The following is a 24,343-nucleotide window of genomic DNA, read 5'->3' as shown; positions in this document are numbered from 1 at the left end:
ATGGGGAGAGAAGCAACAGGTGAGTTCAGAGAGGTCTTGGGAAAGGGGTCCACCTTGTCAGTCCTGGGGAGAATTGGGGAGCCATGTGGAGGCTTTGAGCAGAGCAGCAACATGGATTAGTTCACATGTTAAAAGGATCACTGAGGTCAGGAATCATAGTCATCCTCTAGTTGAGATGTAATGGTGGCTGAGACCAGAGTGGAGTGGCACAGGGCTTGAAAGTAGCTCTTTGGAGGCATTGCAGCATGTCCTGCAGAGGAGTCATGTGTTAGCCTTAGAAGCCCAAGAGCACCAAGGGGTGGAGAGTGAGATGAACTTGCTTCTTGAACATGCAGTAATGGGGGTTTCCGTGAATGATGACAGCAGGATTTTCACAGCAGTAAATAGCATTTGACTCTGTGTTTTAAAGTGCACATGTATTTCTCTCCTCCATCAGTGGAGGAGAAAAATATGTACTGAAGTAAAAAATGTAGAAAGTGGAAGAGGGGGATTTTCTGGGTGTGGCTGAGTGTCCAGAGTGCTGGTCAGGTGTGCTCTTTGTCAGTTTTCACATTTGTACTGGGACAGACCAGGTTAGAGCTGTTGTTCTCAAAGAGTGCTCCCCAGACCACCCTTGGAGTTTGTTGTAAATGCACATTCATTGACCCACCCCAGATCTACTGAATTAGGTACTCAGGGAATGGGGTCCAGTAATGTGTGCTCTATAAGTCTATTCAGTTGAATTGGGTTTCTAAACCAGTCTGACTCCTCCTCTTCCACCCATAAGATGCATAAAAGCTTGAGAACCACTGAATTAGAGATTTCTTCATGCAAGGGCCTGGGACTAGGAGCATAGGCCAATGAGGGAATGTCTTTGGCATCATTTCTGGGCCACATCATAATGGTCAGATAATCTCTCCCAAATCCATCAAACCTCAGGGGTCATCTCATCTGGCCCCTGCCCCAGCTTTCCTGGCCTTCCCACCTGATGGTGTTGTTCTCTGTTTTTTGGTCTGTGTTTCTCTAGCTTTATCCCCCATATCTGTGTCCACAGAGCAGTTCCAGGTTATTGGCCCTGAACACCCCATTGTGGCAGTGCTGGGTGAGGAAGCCATACTGCCCTGTTCCCTAGTCCCAGCCATGAATGCAGAGAACAAGGAACTGAGGTGGTTCTGCACCACATTCTCCAAGCAGTGTTCATCTACTGGAACCAATGGGAACAGACTGAAGAGCAGATGGCTGATTATAGAGGGCGGACCTCACTGGTGAGCAAGTTCCTCACCCAGGGGCAGGCTGCAGTGCGCATCCACAATGTCCAGGTTTTTGACAATGGAATGTACATCTGCTTCTTCAGACATGGAGGCTTCTCTGAAGAGGCTGATTTGGAACTGAAGGTGGTGGGTTAGTTACTTGACCTCTATTCTGGAGACCTTGGGAGTACTGGATTTGGTGGGAATATTAGGTGCCATCTAATTTACCCTCATATTTTATAGGTGAAATAGAGGAAAAAATGGCTCATTCATTTATTCATTGATTCAATACAATCACTGTCTATGGAGCATCTAAAATATGTGGGGACTTGTTCTGTGCACCAGAGACATTCAATGTAACAGAGATCCAAGCCTTGAGGAGGTCACCTTCTTAAATCAAAGGAAGAAAAATCATAAAAATAATTCAGTGCAAGATGTTATAAGGTGATAAGTACTTGAGAAAAAAGACCAAGTAGAACTAGGTAAAGGGCTCAGGATGTGGTGAGAATTTAGGGCAGGCTGCAGTGTTACATAGAAGTTCAGGCAGAGTCTTATTGACAGTGTGAGCAAGACACAAAGAAAGTAGGTATTTAGCCAGGTGGATATCTGGGAGGTCATAATTTCATGCAGAGGTAGCACCTGGTATGAAACCTTTGAGTTAGAGGTATGGTTGATTATTCTGGGTATAATGAGGCCATCATGGTTGGTAGGCGGGATGAGGGGTCAGATGGTAAGAAGTGGCAATATGGAATAAAAAGATTGTCCTGTATTAACACCACTCACAGGTGTCAGGATGAGGTCATTAGGAGTGCACACCTGGGCTGGTACAAGAGCCCTGGATGTTGATGGGCTGGAAAGTCAAAAGGCAGAGGGCATACAACATGGTGATTATGGCTACTTGCATTTGATCAGATAGTTCTTGGGGTTGAGTGTGAGGGCCCTGAGGGTTTCAGATGATGGAGTTTGGGGAGAAGTATTGGAGAGGAAGGCAGTAAATGTCTTGTGTGCTGTGTTATGGAGTTTGGGTGCAGAGTAGGGGGAATCCTAAACAGAGCCATGCTGGGAATGCTCATGTTGGCAGCTGTGAATGGGAGGATTAGAGGTGAGCAAGGAGGAGGCCTGGAGTGCAGTTATGATTTGGAGAGAATGAGTGCCTGACCTGAGGCATGGCAGTGGGGTGGGGGAGGAGGGGTCAGACAGGTTTAGAAACTAGAGTCAACTGAGTAGATTTGTGGGCACAAAGTTTGAAAGGGAAAGAGAAAATTTGAGAGACTTCCAGAATTTTATTTGAACTATTTTTTTTCTTGGCAAGACTATTGATAATTATGTGTCAGTTCTACTGCTGTAATAATGTTGTGTAACAAATAGCCACAATATCAAGTGTATCTGGCAATAAGAATGTATTTAATTCAGGCACTGAGGGAGTTCAATTAGTTGGGCCTGAACTTGGCTAATAATCACCTGGGTTTACTTATACATCTTTGGTCATGTTTCAGAAACATAATTAAAAGCAAAATCTCCCATGCTATGAGAAAACACATTATTTCTGAATAAGTATCAAACCAAAATATGATACATATAATGGTGCTTTTGCAAAGGGAATATACAACCAGAAAGGAATTTCATCTTTCTTTTTATAGCCAAGCATATATAATATCTTGTATACTTGTTTTCAAGATGAACAATAAGTAATTCTCAACTAAGAGAGCTCAAAGCAGTATTTGTTCTACATAACTCATCCTAAATTTACCTGGTAGTCTGGGAGACCATCTGGTTCATCTAATAGGCTTTATCTGGAAGAAAAATAAACTTCTCTAGCTTTATGACAGGAGGTAGTTTTACAACTTAGAGCAAGATGCCCACATAAGTTAGGCTCCTATCTTTCCACAGAAAAGGGGCAAAGGGTTGCCATCTTCCCTGATGTTTACATTTCAATGAAATGGTTCCCAGGTCCTTGAAAAAGACATTCCTGAGATACAAAGCTGGCAAAATCCTAGCCAGTTTTCAAAATCATGTATAAACATTTCAAAAGAGGAGAAAGTACCTATTTGTAATTGCAGTTTCTCAAAGCAAATGCTAGAAGAAAAAGTGGAGAATCCTCTTTTATTCAACAGGGAGAATTAAGCTTTTTACTTGTAATTTTTATTTGTTCTTAAGTCAGCTGAAAATGTCACCAGGTGCACCTTAGTTGGGTGTGCTCACATTTCAGGTGGTCATGTGGCTGACCTAGGGCATCTGTAGCAGGTTGACCAGGCAATGTTACATGAGTCCATCCTCCACTGGGCAGCCCAGGATTGTCCTCCTGTGGAAATGGCAGAGGGTAAAACCAAGGTGCAAGTGCTTTTCAAACCTCTGCACTAATCACATTAGCTAATTTCTCACTGACAATTTGAATCCCATGCCTGGGCCCTGAGGCAGAAGGTAAAGGCAGTAAAAAGTGTGTGGAAGTGGGAGAATTGACTATAAAGAAGGGTTATTTTAATAATCATTTAATTACAAGTGGTGCAAATTTATTAATTCAGTTGTGGAGTTTTAAGTTTGAAGTGTATGTGAGGAAACCTGGTAAAGATAACTCATGGGGACATGGATGGAGGGGAAGAGAATTCAGGAGAAAAGGTGGTCACTGAATACAATTTTGGATGTGATATACCTAGAGAGACAGATATCCCAGGAGAGTGTGTGAGGTGAGAAGACTGGAGATTCAAGGAGGGAGTCTTGGGACCAAATACTTCCTGTTTGCTTTGGGCCTCACTATTTGGGAGAAGAACCCACTGCCCTGTGTGGGTCCCTGTGCTCCTTCCTTTTATTCCCTCTTCCCATAGAACTCCCAGAATTGAACATGAAAACCTTCCCCCTGATGTTGTATAATATCTTGGCAACACTGAGGACCCAGGGCCCAAGGTGGCCTCCTGGGGCTCCACAGCTTCCTTCCCACAGGGATGGGCTCTGACCCCCAAGTGCACATAGAAGGGCCAGAAGAGGATGGAGTGCGTGTGGTGTGCAAAGCCTCAGGATGGTTCCCAAAGCCCCAGGTGCAGTGGAGAGACCTCAGGGGAAACAAGTTTCCAGCGCTTTCTGAGGCCCACACCCAAGACACTGAGGAGCTGTTCAGTGTGGAGGCCACTCTGGTGGTGAGAGACAGTTCTGTGGGGAATGTAACCTGCTCTGTCCTCAACCCTGTCCTGGGCCAGGAGAAGGCCATGGCTATTTACATCCCAGGTCAGTGCTGCTTCCCACTCCCAGCAGAGCTGTGGGGAGGGCTGGCCTCTCTGAGTGTGCTGGCTCTCCTGGGTGTGCCCCTGACCTCTGTCTGCCTGGGCCACAGAGCCCTTCTTCCCTCAGGCTTCTCCCTGGAAGCCAGCATTTGCTGTGGTCCTGACCCTGCTGGGGCTCCTACTCTTGGTGCCTAGCTATTTAATCAGAAAAGTACATTCCAGAAGGATGCAGGTGAGGCAAAGAAAGGAGCTTCTGCAGTGGCTTAAGAAGGATGAACAGCAGAGAAAGAAATTGGTGCTGAAGGCCATTGGTAAGACCGAAAGGAGCAAGTGCAGACCTTGTGGTTTGTTGGACAGCTGACGGGGGCCAGAGTCTTGGGTCCAGCTCTCTAGGGAGATCTGGGGTCCTGGGCCTAGAGGAGGTGAGTGAGGAGATCATAGAGGAGAGCTAGAGTCTGATGGTTTTGGGTGGGTGTGTAGGTAGAAATTCTAGTATCTAGTATCAAAATTTTTTTCTTGGGTTTTCCAGGCACACAGACTTTTCTTTTCTAGGGGATGGGCGTTCACACTGTTTTTCATTTTCTTTCAGATGGACTCCAGGCAGATCTCAGTAAGTTCTTTTCTCCTGCTGAATTTTCTGTGATTCATTGGTAGCAGACTTTCTAGTTCTTACTTTCCCTAATTCCTATGTTGTTTTTTAGGTGAGAGGAAAGCTGCTTATCTGTCTGGTAAGTGACTCTCCTGGTATCCTTTGTTTTCTTATCCTGCCTGTGACCTGGTGTCCCCTTTTCTTGTCTCTATCTAAGCACAGACATGTGGGTCCCTATCCCTGGGAGGCTAATTGGAAGCTAGTGGAAGCCAGAACACTGCTCCCTGAGCTTTCCTAGATCTGGGCTGCTGTTTCCTACTTAGCACTTGGAAACTTGTGTGTGATGGTGACCCCTCATCTGTTATATATTCTGCATCTTATTTCAACCCTGGCTTGCCATTATATTGTGCAGAAAGCCATCCATGAATTACTTGAGGTCTTCTCTAGGTATGGCAGCCAGGGAGGTTTTAGATTTAAACTTGGGAATTATTCTTGGCTCTTCCATGCAACTGGTTGCACAAGGCACATGACCTTTATCTCAGCCCTCCTAGGAAGATTCCTCATAGTAGCTCTGGGGATGGGTGTAACCCATTGGGAACCAGACAGCCCACCTATAACTTTTTTGTTGAAGAACATTCTATGGAAGGCCTTTGATGTTCCCCATTATAAAAAATTCAAGCATTTGCTCCATTTTGCCTTTTTAGTATAGAAGCTCCATTTGTATGCTCAGCTAGCCCATCCTGTTCCCTCTTTCTGAAAATATTTTATGTGTCCTGTGGTGTTTTTCGTCATTTCATTTTACTTAGCTTTTATATTTCAGCCAGCCCATTCCACCCAGGGGAACCCCATTCCCATCACCGTTGTGGGACATCTGTGAGAATATTGTTTTTTAGCCTTCGATGAATCTAGCTTTTGGTCTACACTAGAAGCTTAAAGGCAGATACTAAGATATCATTAAATGATCCATATACAGAAATGGAGTCATTAAGTTTAGGAGTGTAACCTTCTGTTCATCTCCCAACAAATCACCATTTAGGGATTATGTTTTCTGCAGCTCCCAAAGGTGCTAATCCAAGTGGGCTGCTCACCACAGGTGGGAATTCTACCACGCGGCCTGTGCAGTGGTTTCATTAATGAGGTTCTAGGCATAAAGTTAGTTAGAAGAGATCGAAATAAAACACAAGACTCAGTTACCTTATTTCTATTGCTAGGTCCGAGATGGCTCCCCTCTGGTTCGCTCTTCTAAGCTGCCCAGCAGGGCAGCAGGGATTACTCAGGGCTAGCAGGAGAGAGAGCGAGAGCACTCTGGGGACTAGCCTTTTATTAGGGAACAAGAGATTTAGGGGAGAATTCCATCCAATGAAGGTTGAGGGGGGGCTGCACTCCAAGGTCAGGGTCAGTGATTGGGTCCCCGGGGTCAGTGGTCAGGCACACCCCCACACGGATGGGCTCTCTCATCAGGAAAGGGAAAGCTTCGACACAGCCAAAGCGCCTCAGGCCCTTAACGGGAGCCGCCCAATCACGTGTTAGAATGGCTTCCCACAGGGAATGTGATAGAGTGAACCAAGTACTTCCTGAAATAATGGTTCTTATTCTCTAGAAATATTTCGCCTGTTAAAAGTTGGGCAGTTTTACCCCAGAACTCACCTCACATTCCTGTCTTTAAATTATTCTTCATTTTTGGTAATTTCCCTAATGTCTTTTTTTTTTTTTTTTTTAAAGAATGACTTTTTTATTTTATTTATTTATTTATTTATTTTTAAGAGAGAGTGAGAGAGGAGAGAGAGAGAGAGAGAATTTTTAATATTTATTTTTTAGTTCTCGGCGGACACAACATCTTTGTTGGTATGTGGTGCTGAGGATCGAACCCGGGCCGCACGCATGCCAGGCGAGCGCGCTACCGCTTGAGCCACATCCCCAGCCCCTCCCTAATGTCTTTTTAAATTTTTATTTTATTTTTTTCATTTGTGGTGCCGAATTGTGAACCTGGTGCCTCCTGCATGCTAGGCAAGGCCTCTACCATGGGATACATCCCCACCCCTCTCCCAAATATATCTTTGCCAGAAAAAGCCTGGATATAATAATGACTTCTGACAATTGTGGAATGATTTATATTTTATTCTCTCAAATATTTCCATGCAGAGTATAATTTTTATCCTTAGCATCAAAACTGAATAAATATAGACAGAGTATGGATTTTTATGAGTTTTGAGACAGTTTTCTGATGGAGAGAAAGCAGAGGGACAGTGGTAGAAGTTGGCCTGTAAAGCAGCCGTCTTGATCTGTGGTCCAGGGCATTTCCCACAACACCCCGTGGTTCCTGCATACTGCACGAGGCCATCTCCTTTCTGGCTCTCTCCTCCTGTGGGTAGTCTCATCTTTAGAATGGAGGGGAGGCCAGGACAGGTACATTCATGCTGAGCAGGCTTGTTTTAGCTGTGGTCTCACCACTGTGTGTTCCCTTTCAGCCTGGAGGAAGGCCCCCCTGTATGCAGGTACGTGACTCTGATGTTTCCTTGCCCTTGCTTCCTCCAGGATCCTCCTCTGCCCTTCTGTATCAGTGGCCTCCACCCAGGATGGGATGGGTTTTCCTGTTCTCTCTTCTCTAATTTGTTTCCCACCCCTCCCAGCAAATACTTTTAATTTCTCATGTTTTTCCCTTTCCTAATCATCACACATTAATCTGTCCCCTGCCCAAATTAACCAAAAGCCAAGCACAACAGGAAAGCAAAATTCTCCTAAATGGAGAGAAAAATGATTGTAACTTGTACTGGAAGACCACAGAGACTTCTCCTTGAGATTGGACCACAGAACTCACCTCACATCCCTGTCTTTTAATCATTTTTTATTTTTCCTAAACATTTTTTTTTTAGTTGTAGGTGGACACAACACCTTTATTTTATTTTTTGTGTAGTGCTGAGTATTGAACCCAGTATCTCATGCAGGCTAGGCAAGCACTCTAATTCTGAGCCACAACCTCAGCCCTAAATCATTCTTCAATTTTGGTAATTTCCCAGATGTTTATAAAATTTTTACTTTATTTTTATTCATGTTGTGGTGCTGAGGAGTGAACATGTTCTAGACCCATTCTCCCCTGCAGGTTAGTGTTCACATACCCCCTGAAAACATTGGGTTCAACTGGTATTTGTTGTTGGTGCAGTGACACTGGAGAGTTCAGTTTTGAGCAGAACCTGGTTAGAGCAGGGTTGGAACTGTGTAAATAGGAATTGCTGGTCTCCATGAAATTTCAGAAATCATATTTGACAACTTAGGACTTTCATTTTCCTAATGTGGGACCTTGATTCTATATTACCTTTACCCCAGATTTCTATCCTTTGGGTCCAGGTTTTTGGTTTTCTTGTTTCTTTCTTGTCCTCTGGATATTGGTCTTCTCTCAGCCCCCTCATACTGTGACTTGCTGTCTTATATAGGTTTCTTCTAAGCACTTTTGTGACTGAGAAATGAGTTTCTGGTGTTCAGAATTTGGGGTCAAGAATGCTTAGGGGGTCTGTGAACTATTTGAAATTAAATGCAAAGTTCTGTGTTTGTGTTTACATTACAGGAACAAAATGTAAGTTATGGTGTTCACAACAATTTTCTCTGCATTTAAGAGAATTTTGCTTTGCCTGTTGGCCTTGGTCTTTGATGCTTTTTTTAATGTGTGAAGATTATAAAAGGAGGAACCTGAAGAATTTAAAATTGTTTCTCTGAGAAAGGATTGGGAATAAATCAGAGAAGAAAGGATGAGGTGGACAAGATTGGAGGTGAGAAGGAAAGTAGAGTGCCCAAGATTCACAGTGAAATTTTGGTTGTGCTGAAGCAGTGAGAGTTGAAAAATAGCATCCAAGATGGTTTGAGTTGAGTGTGAAGAGAATTTGCAGGCTCTTTGTGTGCATGAAATGTGTCCAACTCCTTGATACATCTTTGAGAATTTTCAGTGAATACGTGTGTGTGTGTGTGTGTGTGTATGAATTCCATTAAGCCATTCCTAAGTAATCATCTCATTGAGTTTGCCTGTGATAATGAGACCACCTCCACCTTCCAGCAGCAGATAGGTCAGCCATATGATAAGGCAGTTTCCATTGCAATGAAAGATTATCCAGAGGACCATTTAACTCTGGGGGTTAGTTTAGGACCTGTGTCATCTGAGTTTGTATAATATGCCCTTTTCCTGCTCTGGATGTTTCTTTTTCACATCAGGGATATAGGCTCTGAGTGACAGAGAAGGGTGAGTCATGGCATCAAGGAGGCTTTGGATTCAGATGTGTGAGGAACACTCTTTGAAAATCTTAATGATTTTCTTGTGAACATGTTTATTATAAAATAAGGATCAAATAGTCTTTTTTACCATCTCCCCATTCTCTGCTGAATTAATGTCTGTATGTTTTCATGTATAACTTGCATACTCTTTTATTTTGTAATTCTATGTACACTATGGTGTAGTAAACACCATTACTACACTAGAATCAACACTCTCTCCCATCCTAAACCCTTTCCATTGCCACATAACTTGGCAACATTTTCATATTTACAGGTCCACAGTGTAAGGTGGACAAATGTCTGATCTCATCTTGTTCATGAAATTATAACAATGAGTTTTAAATTAAAATTTCTGTGGGAAGTATGTAAAGAGTACATTAAGGCAATAGCATAGTACTTGACACACTGGAAAGTTTCAAAAGTTTTTTTCTTTCACTCCTTCTCCTTTTCTCCCCTGGCTGCTTCCTTTTTCTCTCTTTTCTTCTTCTTTGATAATCTCAGTCAGTTATTATATGTAAAATTTATAATAAGATACCAACTAATGTCTTGGTGAAAAGTGAGCAAAATTTACTTTTATCTCAGGATTATCTGCATTTGCTCAGTCATTTTATATGATCTAGTTTCTATGAAGCAACTCAACAGAGATGGAAATACCAATGTATCTGATTGAACTTGTATTAGTGGAAATGGAGGGCACAAATTGAAACACATATCTTTAAGAAAGCAAAAATGTTGTTTAGTTATTATTTTAATTATTCTAATCTTGTTCCTGAGGCTCTTTCCTGTTGGAGGCAATAGCTTTCCAGTTGACATTTTGGAGTGTATGGCATATGTAGACTTTGCTTTGGTCAATGACCTTCATATCTTCTTCCCAAAAGAGAGTATGGAATTGAAGGAGACTTTTGTGGCCTTGGACAGTGGGGGAAGAGGGATCATGTGTTTTCTCTTAGTTGTTTCAGGTCCTCATCATCAGGAGGCTAGTATAAACTGGTTCATAAGACCCTTGTTTGGTGTCTCATGAGAAAAGGCAGGTCTCATCTCATTGCTTGGTTCTCCTTCCCCTGATCCTGAGGTAATGTCTAGTTTCTTGGTCACTTATTCCTGTTTGATATTGAGCTTTTTCCTCTGATCTTCAGACTTCTCTGTTTCACTGGCTCACTTGCACCTGTCTCTTCACCTTCTAGCAGAGTGTGTGAATTTTCTGGGTCCTCAGCTTCCTGTGTGCAGGAGACAGGGATGTTCATGCTTTCTGCAAGCACATTTCTCTAACAGTGCTTTGTTCCACATTGGGTGTGACACCTATGTAGGAATATTAGTTTTCTATTTGCTGCCAAATTGCTACAAACTTAATGGCTTCAACCAACACAAATATATTACCTTACGTCTTTATAGGCCAGAAGTTCAACAAAGTAGGGACAAGGCTGTATTCCTTTCTGGAGGCTGTTGTCTTGCTCAGTTTCTAGAGGCCATCTGCAATTTTTCTTTTGAGGGCATGTCCTTCTATCTTTAAAGCCAGCAATACAAATTGTTTTTGATCTTGTTTCTGTGATTCTATTTGCTTTTCTGACACACCTAAGAAAGGTCTGTGTTTACAGGGTTCATGTGATTAGTTTGGTCTGACCCAGAGAATCCAGAATAATCTCCTCAGCTCAAGAACCTGAACCTTAATCACATTGGTAATGTTGCCTAGGCATGTATTTAACATATTCACACACTCTGGAGTTTAGGACAATGGGTCCTATTATAGCTGGAAGTTTTCAATATCTTCAGGGAATTCTTGTATGAGGCAAATGAGTAGGCCCAATATTTTTTAGTATCTGTAAGGATGTATCTGTAAGGATGTTTTTGCTCCTATTGACCTGTGAAAAATAGAAGAAAAGTCACTAGTGTTCACCTCTCACTGAATATCTTGGTTTCCTACTCTGAAATTCTTTCTCTCCCATCCTAAACCCTCTTCATTGCCACCTAACTTGGCAAAATTTCTCTGAGTTCCCTGCACTCATGATTTATAGTCATTCTCCAAGTTCAGCTAAGCTAGATGTAATTCTTGACTCATGGCTTAGAGTTAACCTTACAAGTTCAGCACAGTCAGTTCTTTATAAGTAAAAGGACGTCTTGGAAATTTTGATAACCTCAATTGTATCACATAACAAGATAACCTAGTTTTTAGGATGGTTTTGTGTTTGTGCCTTGAGAAAGCATTATTTTGTAGTTAAACCTGAATAGTGACGTTTCAGATTGATATCCAGCTTTTTGATCCCAGGGTGTTAAGCTTTTTGGTTTAGTCTTCATGAGAAGGCTGCAGTGGCCCCTCCATACTTCATGTTTTTTATTTTAATTTTTTATATATTTATTTTTAAATAGCAGTTGGACACAATACTTTTTTTATTGGTTGTTCATAACATTACAAAGCTCATGATATATCATCTTTCATACATTTGACTTAATTGGGTTTTGAACTCCCATTTTTCCCCAAATACAAATTGCAGAATATCATCGGTTACACACTCACATTTTTACATAATGGCATATTAGTGACTGTTGTATTCTGATGCTTTTCCTATCCCCTACTATCCCCCCTCTCCTACCCTCCCATCTTCCCTCTCTACCTCATCTGCTATTGTTCAATTCTCTCCCTTGTTTCCCCCCCCTTTCCCCTCACAACCTCTTATATGTAATTTTGTGTGACATTGAGGGTCTCCTACCATTTCCATAAGCTTTCCCTTCTCTCTCCCTTTCTCTCCTCCCACTCATCTTTGTTTAATGTTAGTCTTTTCCTCATGCTCTTCCTTCCTGTTCTGTTCTTAGTTGCTCTCTTTACATCAAAGAAGATATTTGGAATTTGTTTTTAAAGTATTGGCTAGCTTCCCTTAGCATAATCTGCTCTAATGCCACCCATTTCCCTGCAAATTCTATGATTTTGTCATTTTTTAGTGCTGCATAATAGTCCATTGTGTATAGATGCCACATTTTTTTTAAAATTCATTCATCTATTGAATGGCATCTAGGTTGGTTCCACAGTCTAGCTATTGTGAATTTTGCTGCTATGAATTTAGATGTGGCGGTATCCCTATAGTACACTCTTTTAAGATCCTCAGGGAATAGTCCGAGAAGGGCGATAGCTGGGTCAAATGGTGGATCCATTCCCAGCTTTCCCAGGAATCTCCATACTGCTTTCCAAATTGGCCTTACCAATTTGCAGCCCCACCATCAGCGTATAAGTGTACCCTTTTCCCCACATCCTCGCCAACACTTATTGTTGTTTGATTTCATAATGGCTGCCAATCTTACTGGAGTGAGATGGTATCTTAGGGTGGTTTTGATTTGCATTTCTCTGACTGCTAGAGATGGTGAGCATTTTTTCATGTACTTGTTGATTGATTGTATGTCCTCCTCTGAGAAGTGTCTGTTCAGGTCCTTGGCCCATTTGTTGATTGGGTTATTTGTTATCTTATTGTTTAATTTTTTGAGTTCTTTGTATATTTTGGATATTAGGGCTCTATCTGAAGTGTGAGGGGTAAAAATTTGTTCCCAGGATGTAGGCTCCCTATTTACCTCTCTTATTGTTTCTCTTGCTGAGAAAAAACTTTTTAGTTTAAGTAAGTCCCATTTGTTTATTCTTGTTATTAACTCTTGGGCTATGGGCATCCTATTAAGGAATTTGGAGCCTGACCCTACAGTATGTAGATCATAGCCAACTTTTTCTTCTATCAGACGCAGTGTCTCTGATTTGATATCTAGCTCCTTCATCCATTTTGAGTTAACTTTTGTGCATGGCAAGAGAAAGGGATTCAGTTTCATTTTGTTGCATATGGATTTCCAGTTTTCCCAGCACCATTTGTTGAAGATGCTATCCTTCCTCCATTACATGCTTTTAGCCCCTTTATCAAATATAAGAAAGTTGTAATTTTGTGGATTGGTCTCTGTGTCCTCTATTCTGTACCATTGTTCCACGTGCCTGCTTTTGTACCAGTACCACACTGTTTTTGTTACTATTGCTTTGTAGTACAGTTTGAACTGTGGTATCGCTATATCTCCAGATTCACACTTCCTGTATAGATTGCTTTTGCTATTCTGGGTCTTTTGTTTTTCCATATGAATTTCATGATTGCTTTATCTATTTCTACAAGAAATGCCGTTGGGATTCTGATTGGCATTGCATTAAACCTGTAGAGAACTTTGGGTAATATCGCCATTTTGATGATGTTAGTTCTGCCTATCCATGAACAGGGTACATTTTTCCATCTTCTGAGATCTTCTACTTCTCTCTTTAGGGTTCTGTAGTTTTCATTATATAAATCATTCACCTCTTTTGTTAGGTTGATTCCCAAGTATCTTATTTTCTTTGAGTATATTGTAAATGGAGTGGTTTTCCTCATTTTCATTTCATAAGTTTTGTTGCTGATATACAAGAATGCCTTTGATTTATGCATGTTGATTCTATATCCTGCCACTTTGCTGAATTCATTTATTAACTCTAGCAGTTTCTTTGTAGACCCTTTTGGGTCTGTTAAATATATTATCCTGTCATCTGCAAATAGCGATAATTTAAGTTCTTCTTTTCCTATTTTTATGCCTTTAATTTCTTTCATCTGTCTAATTGCTCTGGCTAGTATTTCAAGAACTAAGTTGAATAGAAGTTGTGATAGAGGGCATCCCTGTCTTGTTCCAGATTTTAGAGGGAATGCCTTCAGTTTTTTTCCATTTAGGATGATGCTTGCCTGAGGTTTAGCATATATAGCTTTTACAATGTTGAGGTAAGTTCCTGTTATCCCTAGTTTTTCTAATGAACATAAAGGGATGCTGTACTTTGTCGAATGCTTTTTCTGCATCTATTGAGATGATCATATGGTTCTTGTCTTTAAGTCTATTGATGTGGTGAATAACATTTATTGATTTCCGTATATTGAACCAGCCTTTCAACCCAGGGATGAATCCTACTTGATCATGGTGCACAATTATTTGATATGCTTTTGTATTCGATTTGCCAGGATTTTATTGAGAATTTTTGCCTCCAAGTTTATTAGAGATATTGGTTTGTAGTTTTCTTTCTTTGAAGTGTCTTTGGTTTCAGGATCAGGGTGATGTTGGCCTCATAGAATGAATTTGGAAGAGCTCCCTCTTTTTCTATTTCCTGAAATAACTTGAAAAGTATTGGTATTAATTCTTCTTTGAAGGTTTTGTAGAATTCTGCTGTATACCCATCCAGTCCAGGGCTTTTTTTGGTTGGTAGTCTTTTGATGGCTTTTTCTATTTCTTCCTTTGTTATTGGTCTGTTTAAATTGTGTGTGTCTTCCTGACTCAATCTGGGCAGATTGTATGACTTAAGAAATTTATTGATATCTTCACTATCTTCTATTTTATTGGAATATAGGGTTTCAAAATACTTTCTAATTATCTTCTGTATTTCTGTAGTGTCTGTTGTGATATTGCCTTTTTCATCCCATATGTTAGTAATTTGATTTCTCTCTCTTCTCTTCGTTAGCATGGCTAAGGGCCTGTCGATCTTATTTATTTTTTCAAAGAACCAACTTTTAGTTTATCAAATTTTTAATTTTTTTGTTTCAATTTCATTGATTTCTGCTCTAATTTTAATTATTTCTTGTCTTCTACTACATTTGCTGTTGTTTTTCTCTTCCTTTTCTAGGTTTTTGAGGTGTAGTGTGAGTTCATTTATTTGTTAGTTTTTTATTTTTTTGAGGAATAACTCCAAGAAATGAATTTCCCTCTTAAAACTGCTTTCATTGTGTCCCATAGATTCCGGTATGTTGTGTCTGTAGTGTCATTTGTCTCTAAGAATTTTTTTATCTCCTCCTTTATGTCTTCTGTAACCCATTGATCATTCAGTAGCATATTGTTCATTTTCCGTGTGATACAGGGTTTTTCCTTCCTTCTTTTATCATTGATTTCATTATGATCAGATATGGTGCATGGTATTATCTCCACCCCTTTATATTTACTAAGAGTTGCCTTATGGCATAATATATGGTCTATCTTTGAGTAGGATCCATGTGCTGTTGAGAAGAACGTGTATCCACTTGATGATGGTTGATATATTCTATATATGTCGGTTAAGTCTAGGTTATTGATTGTGCTATTGCGTTCTATAGTTTCTTTATTCTATTTTTGTCTAGAGGATCTGTCTAATGGCAAGAGCGGTGTGTTGAAGTCACCCATAATTATTGTGCTGTAGTCTATTTGACTCTTGAACTTGAGGAGAGTTTGTTTTATGAACGTTGCAGCTCCATTGTTTGGTGCATACAAATTGATAATTGTTATGTCTTGCTGGTGGATGGTTCTCTTTAACAGTATATAGTGTCCTTCTTTATCCCTTTTGATTAACTTAGGTTTGAAGTTGATTTTATTCGATATGAGTATGGCCACTCCTGCTTGCTTCCAAGGGCCATGTGAGTGGTATGATTTTTCCCAACCTTTTACCTTCAGCCTGTGTATGTCTTTTCCTATCATATGAGTTTCCTGAGGCAGCATATTGTTGGATTTGTTTTTTTTGATCCAGGTTACTAGCCTATGTCTCTTGATTGGTGAGTTTAGGCCATTAACATTTAAGGTTACAATTGAAATACGATTTGTACTTCCAGTCATGTTTATTTATTTATTTATTTTAGTTTGGCTAGTTTTTACTTTTTGGTTATTTTCCTCCCCCTTTACTGAGATACCTCCCGCTGTTAGTTTTGGGCACTATTTTTCAATTCCTCTTCTTGTAGTATTTTGCTCAAAATGCTTTGCAGTGTTGGTTTTCTTGCTGCGAATTCTTTTAGCCTTTGTTTATCATGAAAGATTTAAATTTTATTGTCAAATCTGAAGCTTAATTTTGCTGGATACAGTATTCTTGGTTGAAATCCATTATTTTTCAGCTTTTGAAATATATTGTTCCAGGATCTCGCTTTCAAAGTCTGTGATGAAAAATCAGTCGTTAACCTAATTGGTTTACCCCTGAATGTAATCTGCCTCCTTTCTCTCGTAGCTTTTAGTATTCTCTCCTTGTTCTGTATGTTGGCTATTTCATAATTATATGTCTTGGAGTTGGTCTATTATGGTTTTGAATGTTTGGGGTCCTGTAGGCTTCCAGGATTTGGCAATCCATTCCATCTTTCATCTCTGGGAAGTTTTCTAGAATTATTCCATTTAATATGTTGTCCATTCCTTTGGTTTGCATCTCTATGTCTTCTTCTATCCTGATGACTCTCAAATTTGTTTTTTTTTATGACATCCCATATCTCTTGAATAGATTGCTCATGGGATTTAAGCATCTTTTCTGTGTTGACTATATTCTTTTCAAGTTGATAAACTTTGTCTTCATTATCTGATGTTCTGACTTCTACTTGATCAAGTCTATTTGAAATATTCTCGTTTGAGTTTTTAATTTGGTTTTTAGTTTCCTGCATTTCTATGATTACTGTTTGATTTTTTTAAGATCTCTATCTCCTGGTAAAGTTCATTCTTTTCCATTTGAATTTGTTTGTTTAGTTCATTTTCAAAATATTCTTTTATTGCTTGGACTTTCTGCCTCATGTCTTCTCTAACATCCTTTCCATTTGAGTTAGGTATGCCTTGAGTTCTTTCCCTATCCCTGTTTCTGATGCTTCTAGGTCCTCCTGCAGAATTAAGTTGTCCTGCATTTTTTGTATTCCTTTTTTTCCTTGTTTTTTCATGATGTTCACGTTACTTTCCAGCTCTATTTGATTGCTGTGTTTCTGCTCTCTTCTATAGATTTGTTTTGGTTTTGTATATCTTTGTTGTCTCTCCTTTGTGTTGGTAGACTATGGCTGCTAAAGTGGATTCCGATGGGAAGGAATTCCGATGCCCGAGCTCCAGTGACGTCACCTCTCTGCTATGGCTGGCCCCAGGCTCCTTGCCGGGGTGTCCGAATGGGGGGTGGGACTGGACTGTCTCTGGTTGGTTTCAGTTCCGGTCACCGGCGTGCGTGCGGTCTCCAGCCACCCAGTCTTGAGGGCCTGGCCTCTAGTCCCCTGGTTTCTCCTGCTAGTCCTGCTTTCTCCTGCTAGACCAGATTTCCCCTGAGTGATGCCTCTCAGCAGTTGAAACTGTACTCTGGGCCTGCCGTTTGTTGGGTATGGAGGGTGTCTATTGGGAACCCCGGCACTCTATTGTTTTGTTTTCTTCCACTTACCCCTCCCCCAGCGCTGGCTAGACAGGTTTCGTTTTCGCCGCTGATGGGAGGGGGAGTTGAAGGTCAGGTGTCTCTAGTTTTCCCCGAGTCTTTATGCAGGCTTGCTCTGATAATCCCTCCCCCAGAAAGCCTAGGAGAGATTTTATGCGAATTCCCCACTGTATGGGAGATGAGCACACACCTGTTTTTTGTTGCAATCTGTCTGAGAGTGGAGGTGTTTACTTCAGTTCTCCAAGATGGTGGCCGCTGGTTTCCTTGGTGGAGTTTCCGTTGTGGGGGATAGAACTGTACTGCTTCCTTCCCCATCTGAAATCCCGAACTCAGCCCAGGTCTCAGTGGAGGCCCAGCCGGCAGGATTCCACAGAATCCGCAGCCACATTTCTCCCTGCTTGCTGGTCGCTTCCCGGTGGTGCCCTGCCGTCTGTAGCCGCAGGGCGGGCCACGCGGATCCCATACTTCATGTTTATGTATTAGTGGTGTGTGTGTGTGTGTGTGTGTGTGTGTGTGTGTGTGTGTGAGAGAGAGAGAGAGAGAGAGAGAGAGAGAGAGAGAGAGAGAGAGAGATTAAGAAATCAATACACCAGCTAAATGTTTTCACACAGATTTTTCCTTCTTCCTCCCCCATTGCTGTATTTCATAAGACTGGGTGCTGTCCCTGATGTGTAGAGACTGCAGATCTCTGATATGAGATGTGTTTTCTTTTAGATTGGCAGAAGGAACTGTTCCGAGCTTGTGAGTGACTGTGTGCTTCTAGATGTTCCTTCTGTTGCCCTCATGGCTTCTGGGTTCTCCTTAAGCTCTCTGTGGTGATTCAGATGCTGGTATCCCCCAATGGTATTACCGTGGCAGAAGTGATGGTCACCAAACTGGTACCAAGGGTCCTGTCACATGTCTACCCTCAAGTCAGCCTTCTGGCTCCTTTCTCCTGGTTGAGGACATGGGCTTGAGTTACAAGACTTATATCTCAGGAGGCTTATCCTCTCCTCAGCTCAGGCAGCTATGTGGCTGTGAGGTGGTGGGTGACTGTGTGCTTTGTCTTGGGGCAGGGAAGGACATTGCATGATTGATAACTCTCTCAACAGGGCCTGTCACTCTGGATCCAGACTCTGCTGCCCACAGGCTTTCTGTCTCTCATGAAAGGATGGGTCTGATATCTATCTGCCCCTTTCTGTACTGTGATGAAAAATGCAGTGTGTTGGGTCTTGAGGGCATCACATCAGGAAGATGGTCCTGGGAAGTGGAGATAAAGAATGGACCCTTCAGCAAGTGGACTCTAGGAGTTTGTAGGAAAGATTCAAAAAGAACAGACTCATATATGGAATTACCAGATATGGGGTTTTGGGTCATGGGGAAAAGTAACCGTATATATTTTGCCAGGACTTATCCTGTGACTCAGTTATTTCTTAGGCAGAATCTTTGCAGAGTGGGGGTTTTCCTGGACTACAGTGAAGGGGATGTCTCCTTCTATAACATTATTGATGGGTCCCTCATTTTCTCTTTCCCTCCAGCTTCCTTCTCTGGATCTCTCTTTCCATATTTCATGTTTATGTATGGATATGTGTCCATGACCATCTGCTCCATGGAGAGTGGGTCTGAGGGGCTCCCTATACCCCTTAAGAATTCATATCCTTTGGAGGACACCCTGAGCACTCCAAGGAAGGGGTTCAGCTCAAACTGGGATGTTGATAGTGCTCCCCCAGAGGCTGAATCTCCATTACTTCCCTGACACTGCAAGGTTTTGTCCCCAAAGCATCCCTTGCTGTCTATGTCCCATCCTTTACTGTGGCTATTCCTGGGGCTACAGAGTCCCTGTGGCAAAATCCCCTGAGATGAAATTTGGAAGGCTCAGTGGGCTTATCCTGCTGCTCTTTGTTCAGACTTCAGATGTGTGGTTATGAGAATTCAGTTCATGTTTTATATTCAGATAGCAGAAGATCAATGTTGACTCTTTTTGAACTGGTTTAGGGAATGTGGAATTTAAATATAATGAGCCATATTTTTTGGTATTAAAAAGTATTTTAGATAGGTGTGACAGCACATGGGTGAGGGAGAGACAGAGAGAGAAAGAGAGAGAGGGAGGAAGGGAGGGAGAAATAAGGGGCCCCATATAAGACATAGTCTTCAAGGACACAGCCACATTTACCTACTTTCTTCCTTCCTGTTTCCTAGTCCCCACAACCCAATGTTTCTACCACCTCTCAAAAGGGCCACTGGATGGGACCAAGCTTTTAACACATGAGCCTTTGAAGTATATTTCAGTTCCAAACTCCAATGAATGATGGAGTTTTAAGAGAAGAGTCCAACTTTCTATGGTATCTGCTTTCTATTCTGGGAAGAATGGAACATAATTGTTTTTTCCCTACTTCAGTAACTTTCTGGTACCATTGAGAATATTGTGATCTATTAATCCAGGGAATTAAGGATAAGGGAATGGATTCCCCCTTAAAAGCTATTAGTACATATTCATCGTACAAAATATTGGGTTTTATTGTGACAATGTCATCCATGCATATAATGTACTTTGATTTATCCACCCTTCCTTCTACCTTCTGATTTTCCCCTTCATTGGCCTTTTCAGTAAACCTCGCTACTCTAATAGGTAGCTTGAGGCTGGAGGTTGTTGTGGCCATCTGGTTTAAAGGTAATTAGAATCTATCTCTTTAATTCAAACTCCCTTTGGATTTGCCACGTAGCCGAACCTTCATTTATGAAGCTTGTGCTGGCTGTGGGCTAAAAGGACATATTAGTTTTATATATTTTTCTCTTTGCTTGTAGTGCATATGTGTGTATTTGTATATATTGACCATTTGCTTCCTCTCTCTTATATTTATGATTTTCTATACAAATTGTTATCTTTTAGGTAACAGTATAGTCAATGAGACAGACTGAATTTGAAGAGTAAATAATATAGCAGTATAGTATACAGTGCCTGGGAGTGCTTCTTTCCTTATTTTGTGGAATAGATGAGAACCTCTTCATTTGTCATGATAGATTGTTGTTTTATGGAAGTTCAAATGTTTGTAAAATGGTGTAACATGTATACATACATAAAGTATAAAGTCAAAGGTGTGGACAGAGTTCAGTATCATTTCATTGCATTTGTGTTCCAAATACACTCCATGTTGGTCTTCTTTGTGTTATTGGAACTGGACCTTGTATACACTTTTTTGCCAACTGACACAATGTGAGATTGTTGGTACAATGCAGTGGAGGGGCCACTGAAAGACAAGGTAGTTCTGCTTCTTTTCTTTTGTTTTCTTTCTTTCTTTCTTTTTTTTTTTTTGGTACCAGGGATTCAACGAAGAGGTGCTTAACCATTGAGTGACATTCCCACCCTTTAAAAAAATTTTTTTTTCTGGGCTGGGGATGTGGCTCAAGCAGTAGCGTGCTCACCTGGCATTTGTGAGGTGCTGGGTTTGATCCTCAGCACCACATAAAAATAAAAATAAAGATTTGTGTCCACTGAAAACTGAAAAATAAATATTAAAAAATTCTCTCTCTCTCTTAAAAAATATTTTTCTTAACATTAAACCGAGACATGAGGTGGGAGGGAAAGGGAGAGAAAAGGGAAATTGCATGGAAGTGGAAGGAGACCCTCATTGTTATACAAAATTACATATAAGAGGTGGTGAGGGGAATGGGGAAAAAAACAAGGAGAGAAATGAATTACAGTAGATGGGGTAGAGAGAGAAGATGGGAGGGGAGGGGAGGGGGGATAGTAGAGGATAGGAAAGGTAGCAGAATACAACAGTTACTAATATGGCATTATGTAAAAATGTGGATGTGTAACTGATGTGATTCTGCAATCTGTATTTGGGGTAAAAATGTGAGTTCATAACCCACTTGAATCTAATGTATGAAATATGATATGTCAAGAGCTTTGTAATGTTTTGAACAACCAATAAAAAAAGAAAAAAAAGATGCAGACCATAAGGACAAAAACTATACCATGGGATCACAGAGTATGAACAAAGGTTCCATCTGGGAACCTTTGTCCCAGGTGACTTTGTAGATTCACCATACTGGTCGCAACTTTCGGTGTTTCTTTTCACATTTTCTTCCAGTCATAAAAACATGAACAAACATAAAATTTTTTTTCTTGCATTGTGGATGGACACAATACCTTTATTTAGTTTATTTTTTAGTGTGGGGCTGAGGATTGAAGCCAGTGCCTCACACATGCTCCACCACTGAACTATACAACTCCAGCACCACCAACACTTTTAAAATTTTATTTCTAGACAGTATTTTGCTGCACTGTTTAGAGCCTGGCTAAGTTTCTGAGACTGGCTTTGAACTTGTGATATTCCTGCCTTAGCCTCCTAAATGCTGGGATTACAGGCATGGGCCACCATACTGGACTGTTTTTCCTTTTTGATGCACCTTCCAGTGGTGTGCAGAAGGCTCACCTTTTGGTGACATAGTAAGAAATATCTATATCGATATCTGTATTTTTAACTTTTAGAAAGCCCCTGGGTCACCTCAGGATGGAAGCAGGTTGCCAAAGGAACAAATTTTATGAGTAGAAAATTGAAAGAGAGGAGCAAATAGGGTTGAAGGTTGAGTTAATTAATTTCCAGCAGTCAATGATTTAATCAATCATAATTACACAGTGAAACCTCCATAAAAATGTTGAGGGAGCTTCTGAGTTCATGAACAAGAATGCATCCATGTGTATGTCAGGGTGGTGCCTCTCAAACTCCACCATGGGGACAGATACTCCTGTACTCAAGAATTTTCTGGGACTCATCTATGTACATGTTCATCTGGCTATTCACTGTAACCTTTCCAAGATCTTTTATAATAAACAAAGTAAAACCAAAGTTGTTTCTCTTGGTTTTGTGAGCCTTTCTAGAAAATAGCTATAGAAAATCACCCAATCTGAGGATGGATCTTGGGAATGGAGGATGGGTATTGGGATTGAGATAGAAATTTAGTGTTACTAGGGAAAAAAATCTCTAAAGGAGAAATGTGCCTGTTGGGATGTGTAACAATAACTTGTGAACTGCTCTTGACTTGGACAAAGAAGCTTAAGGGACAGAAAGATACCAAAATGTAAAAATGCACCAAACAATCCCATAAGTTACTTTATAACTTTCTAGTTCTACATAAGTTTTCTAGGATGAAGTAAAGCAGAACAAGATTTCATTGTGCCTCCTTACAGTGACAGGAACTTACTATGAGGAACTTCCTTTTCTTTGGGGTTGCTGTGATGACTTCTCTGACCTTAAGGGTCTAGAGAGAGAGAAAGAGAGAGAGAGAGAGAGAGAGAGAGAGAGAGAGAGAGAGAGAGAGAGAGAGAGTATGCTGACCCCTTTTATTGAGGAGAAGCCATTCAAATGAGGCAAGGGGTCAGGTTTCAGGGGGCTGAGTCTATCTTCATGATGTCCACTGTAAGTAGGTTGATTGACATCTAGAAAGGCCACACTCAAGGGCATAGTAAGAGAAGGGGTTACACAAAAGGCATTTCCATGTAAAATTCTATCCCAAACAGGGCAAGGGATAATATTACAAAGAAATAGGTGAACATAGCTCCACTCATGGGGCTGTAGGTAGGCATGCCCATGCATGAGATACAGTTGGTGGAACCCTAGAAGATCAGGGCTATTCAGCAGCATGACCACCAGATGCCACATCACTCAGCAAGGGAGTCAGAGCCAGTCACATGCTAGTAAGCCTCCCACAGCTAAGATTTGATTGTCTTAATTACCTGATCAGTCAGCTGAAAACAACATACCAGACCAGACAGATTCCCTAATGAGAAACCATCTTGTTCTATATTTCCTAATCTCTAGGGAAGTCCTGTCCCTTTGGATCATATATGCTATTTTTGTACTCTATTAAAAAAACTTGACCTAAATCCCTGGTGGTGTGTCTCTCCTTGCTTTTGAGATTGCCTACATTATTCTCTGAGGGTTCCTATATTCACCTTTCACTTTCTAATGATGCTCTTCCTCTCTGCTAAAACCCAACATATCCTTAAGCCTTTTCTGTGGTATGGGCAAGGGTCTAAAGGTTGGAGTAGAGGTTTCCTCTTCCAACAGAGAGACTTCATTGTGCCTCCTTACAGTGACAGGAACTTCAGAAACAGGTGGGATAACTTGAGGAATCATCTTGTGATTATCATCTGAAGTCATGGGGGGCATACCTGTAAGACTGTGTGGCCCACTTTACCTGTGGGGTCTCTGCTAATTCCTTTATTGAATTACAGGACCCCCAGACATATGCAGAGAATTGGAGAATAACATTGTGTGGAAATCCCCATACATCTGGTGTCAGAAATATTTTGGGGGGGGTGTATTAAGAAAGAATACACCTGGTTAATCAGAGCATTACAGATCCCTTTCAACCTTTCAGTGGGCCATGGTCTCATCTTCCTCAATGAGCTCTGCTCATCATTCTCATTGGGTCCCTCTTGTACATTTCTTCCTTCCTTGGCTACTCTGCCTCATCCAAAGAGGTTGTATCTGCTCTCTCTATATGCCATTTCTGCATTCTTTGGAGCCTTTTTTAGTAGTTACTAGTTAATTATTATACTTCTTTTCTTTTTTTCAGTGCTGACGATAAAAACCAGAGCCTCAGGCATGAATAAGTCTATATTAAATTTTCCTTGTTGAAATGATTTATGTGGTTTCTGGACTTTAATAGAAGCATCTAAACTATAATAACTTAGTACCTTTTAAAGAAGTGTGCTGAATTTCTCATAGCATGGGAGAAAGAGTAATTGAGGCATGTATAAATTTACTAAAATTGTTAACTCCAAAAACAACATTATATAAATATCTTAATTTTTTGTGGATTTTAAGTAAATTTTATTGATTTTGTATATGTAAATATATTGTCAGTTTGATGAAAGGAGTGTCAGCAACAGAAGAGGAAGGAAAGGAGAAGGAGGAGG

The 24,343-nt window shown here is 40.8% G+C and overlaps 1 protein-coding gene across 1 annotated transcript; it reads left to right on the top strand.

The window, feature by feature from the left end:
- Window positions 1–19,171, top strand: LOC101976594 (butyrophilin subfamily 3 member A2-like). Its single transcript, XM_078018536.1, is given in 9 exon segments — window positions 1–19; window positions 1,007–1,165; window positions 1,168–1,380; window positions 4,167–4,448; window positions 4,555–4,755; window positions 5,034–5,054; window positions 5,146–5,172; window positions 7,502–7,528; window positions 18,528–19,171. Coding segments are annotated over 9 exon segments (1,593 nt in total).
- The last annotated feature ends 5,172 nt before the right edge of the window (window positions 19,172–24,343 follow it).

Source organism: Ictidomys tridecemlineatus, chromosome 8, assembly GCF_052094955.1.
Source record: "Ictidomys tridecemlineatus isolate mIctTri1 chromosome 8, mIctTri1.hap1, whole genome shotgun sequence".
NCBI classification, from domain to species: domain Eukaryota; kingdom Metazoa; phylum Chordata; class Mammalia; order Rodentia; family Sciuridae; genus Ictidomys; species Ictidomys tridecemlineatus.
The sequence above is the reverse complement of the archived record's forward strand: the minus strand, read 5'-3'. Positions and strand labels throughout refer to the sequence as shown.